The sequence below is a fragment of the Limulus polyphemus genome, unplaced genomic scaffold (genome assembly GCF_000517525.1).
Source record: "Limulus polyphemus unplaced genomic scaffold, Limulus_polyphemus-2.1.2 Scaffold141, whole genome shotgun sequence".
NCBI lineage: Eukaryota > Metazoa > Arthropoda > Merostomata > Xiphosura > Limulidae > Limulus > Limulus polyphemus.
Window position 1 is genome coordinate 439,915 of NW_013665751.1, and position 3,239 is coordinate 443,153.

At 34.9% G+C, this 3,239-nt stretch overlaps 1 protein-coding gene across 1 annotated transcript; it reads right to left on the minus strand.

Moving 5' to 3' along the window:
* Positions 1-3: 3 nt before the first annotated feature.
* On the minus strand, positions 4-1,044 carry LOC106474729 (39S ribosomal protein L44, mitochondrial-like). The gene has a single exon (XM_013935423.2). It carries the CDS (start codon positions 1,033-1,035, stop codon positions 4-6), a length of 1,032 nt encoding a protein of 343 aa, XP_013790877.2. The 5' UTR covers positions 1,036-1,044.
* Between the last annotated feature and the right edge of the window lie 2,195 nt (positions 1,045-3,239).

The window sequence follows — 3,239 nt, forward strand, 5'->3', positions numbered from 1 at the left end:
AGTTTAAATACTTTTTGAAAGCATCCAGTTACTTAAACTAGAATTATTTTCATTATTATTAATTATAAGCTGACGGCCTTGCTTACCAAATGGTAAGGGTTTATGGTTTTCTGTTAACCCAAAAATTCGACTTAATGCATCTCGTGCTGCCATCTCTTCAGCAATTGCTAGAGTTTCTCCTGGGGCTTTACCAAGAAATTTTCTGTTACTATAAATGCCAACATAATAAAGTGCCAAAATAGTATTTGATCCAGCTTGCCATAACAACCTTGGTTCTGCAGGATCTTTACCTTCTTTTTCCAAAATATTCTGAAGGACTGCCATGGGGTTTGGAATATCCCATAAATCGAAAATACATTTATCAGACAGTTGAGTGATTACAAAATCTTGAATAAAATACTCAGCTCTTTCTTTGCTTTGGTCAAATTCTAAAGCTCCAATAATAGCTTTCAGTGATTTGGCTAATGTTATCTTTTCTGGGGGAAAATCTGCACACAAAATAATGTCTGAAAGTCCAATATGTGTTGCTACATGTGAGAGAACATCTACTGAAACAAGATATTCCCAAATTTCACATATTCCCTCCTCTGGTACTTTAGGGAACGCCTGTCTTATATACTGTTTAATGTATGTATTCATTAAGCTCTCTCCTGAGGCCACTAAACCACTATTATGTTCAAGTTTCAACGAAACAGCTTGCGACGGAACTCCCAAATCTTGTCGTTGCTTTTCTTCTTGCTCAAGATAAGAAGGGTGTATGAGAGCTGTTCTCAGAGTTTCATCGCGAAAAGTTTCATTCAGTCGACGACCAAAGGCATAGAGTTCAGCTGTATAATTCCAATTCAGCCAAACAGAACGATGCCTGAGAGGCTCTGGACCAGCTTTCTTCCTCCTGTGTTTCATGATCTTCAGGGTAGGCGCTACCCATCGTTTGAAACTTCGTGAATTGACTATTTCAAACTGAAAGTGATATAAACTCTGTGGGTTTCTCATTAAAGAAACACGCCTCACAACAGATACAATGGATGACGCCATTTTAAATATAATCTCACAAATATTCGAAAGTACTGATTAGCGCCAATAGACAGCGCTAGGTTCGTATCCGCGCTTCAACTCTGGGTACCAGTACCCATTAGGTCACAGCAAAATATAATTTCTTTTCAATCACATTGTGCTACTATATTAGGAGTAAAAAACAAAAATAATGTTCTTTAGCACAATGAAAGATAAAATCTTTATTATAAATTTCAACCGAATAATTTCGATAACAAAATAACCATCATCAGAGTTAGTGACAACTATGTTAGCTTGGCTTAACCTCAATTATGATAATTGTGTTACTGAAAGTAGTGGGCTAAAGTTTCTAATAGAGATTTTATCTTTCACTATGCCAAAGAACGTTGTTTTTGTTTTTTACTCTTAATAGAATCAAGTCTATTGACACTTTATTGTTAAAAAATTTCAAGACCTACAAACATTTAGTATTAAGTACTTATTTCCAGGCTGCAAATACAATGGTTAAGACTGATGTTAGAGTTAAGCGTTCACAGTTTGTTAGGTGTGATGGGTGAATGAATGGGTTATATTTGGGAAATCGGGACATTTATTTACTTTTAAAGAATCTAGTACTAGTAGTAAAGATGTGCAATTTTTATGCAAAGTTTTTAGGTTGGAGGAGAAGTTGGAGGCTATACTTAAAGTAGAGGCAATAAATAAAGAGAAGGGTAAATTGTGAGAAAGAGGAGCTTAAGTTTTTACATGCAAGGAGTACATCAGCTTACAATAAATTTCAGAAGTGGGGTACCCCAGGGCTCAATCTTAGAATTTTTGCTCTTTTTAATTTACATCAATGGTATAGATAAAGGAATGGTCAATAAATTACTTACATTTGCTGATAGTATTAAGGTCTTAGGTTTTGCTAGCTGTGAAGAGGATGCTGTTGCTTCACAAAGGGATTTAGATCTATTAGTGAGTTTGGCAAATAAATGACAGAGGGGTTAGCGTAGCATCATTAGCGAGACATTTCCGATGAAACATCATTTGTAAACTTAGGCTTACAAGTACAACTATGTATAACAAATGATAGTAGCCTGATAAGAAGAAACAAACTAATTCGTTATTCTTATGTGGACTGGAATAAAAATTATTTTCACCAAATAATTTAAAAGAACGCGCCCATATAAAGGAAACATTACAACAGGAATTGCCATATAGCTGAAGATACAGAATTGCTTTCAATTTACATCATCTACCCGAAAATTATTAGTTTCAGTGCTAATAACACCAATGAAAAACCTGCTGTGTTCTTAATATATTAAATAGATACTGTATTATTTATAACTTTAATACTTAGCTTTAATATTCTTTATATTTTTGTGCGTGTTTGAAATTTGAATAATTGGTTAGGTGTTGTTAAGCGCACACCACTACATAAGTACCAACCCTGCCTTATATTGTAGATATACTGATGATGATTTCGGTATAGTGACATGCACTAATGATAAACTCGAACTTTGTGTTCAGTTCATTTAATACTTTCACACATTATTTTAATACACGTCTTCTATTTCTCACCGAACAATTTCATTTATTGGCATAAATTTTTCCATGACTGATGATGGCAATCTCGCGATGTCTGTACATTACAAACCGAGACATATATAGCTACTTAAGTTTTCATTCCAGTCATCCGAAGTATGTCAAGAGAAACTTTGCCAAATCACAACTCACCAGATTGCGTACGCTCCGCAAAAACGACAAAGATTATAATAGCAAATCTATCAATATGCTCCACTTTTTCAAAAATCGTGGCTACCCTACTTCTCTTCTTCATAACACTAAAGATAATGAACATACTAAAAATTAACGTCCGAATTTAGCTTTCCAGAAGTTGCTTAGCTTAAATCACATTAGTAATTATAACACCAACACCGTAGACAATTCAAAACTTCCAACTACACGCGTCCAACCTCGCTTCAACCAACGCATTACTACTTCCACTGATCATCAACACATTCCTCTTACGCTTGCGTTTCACCCATTCAACACACAGGTGACACTTATATTGTTTGACAACTTCCACATCACATCACGGGACAATACCGTTGGTCACATGTTCTCTAACAAACCTCTAATGCCTTATAAACCAGACACTAAGATTAAAGATTTACTCATTCATAGTCAACTTCCGAACAACATACACTGAGTGGTCACAAGTAAAAATTTTTCGTCATTTAACT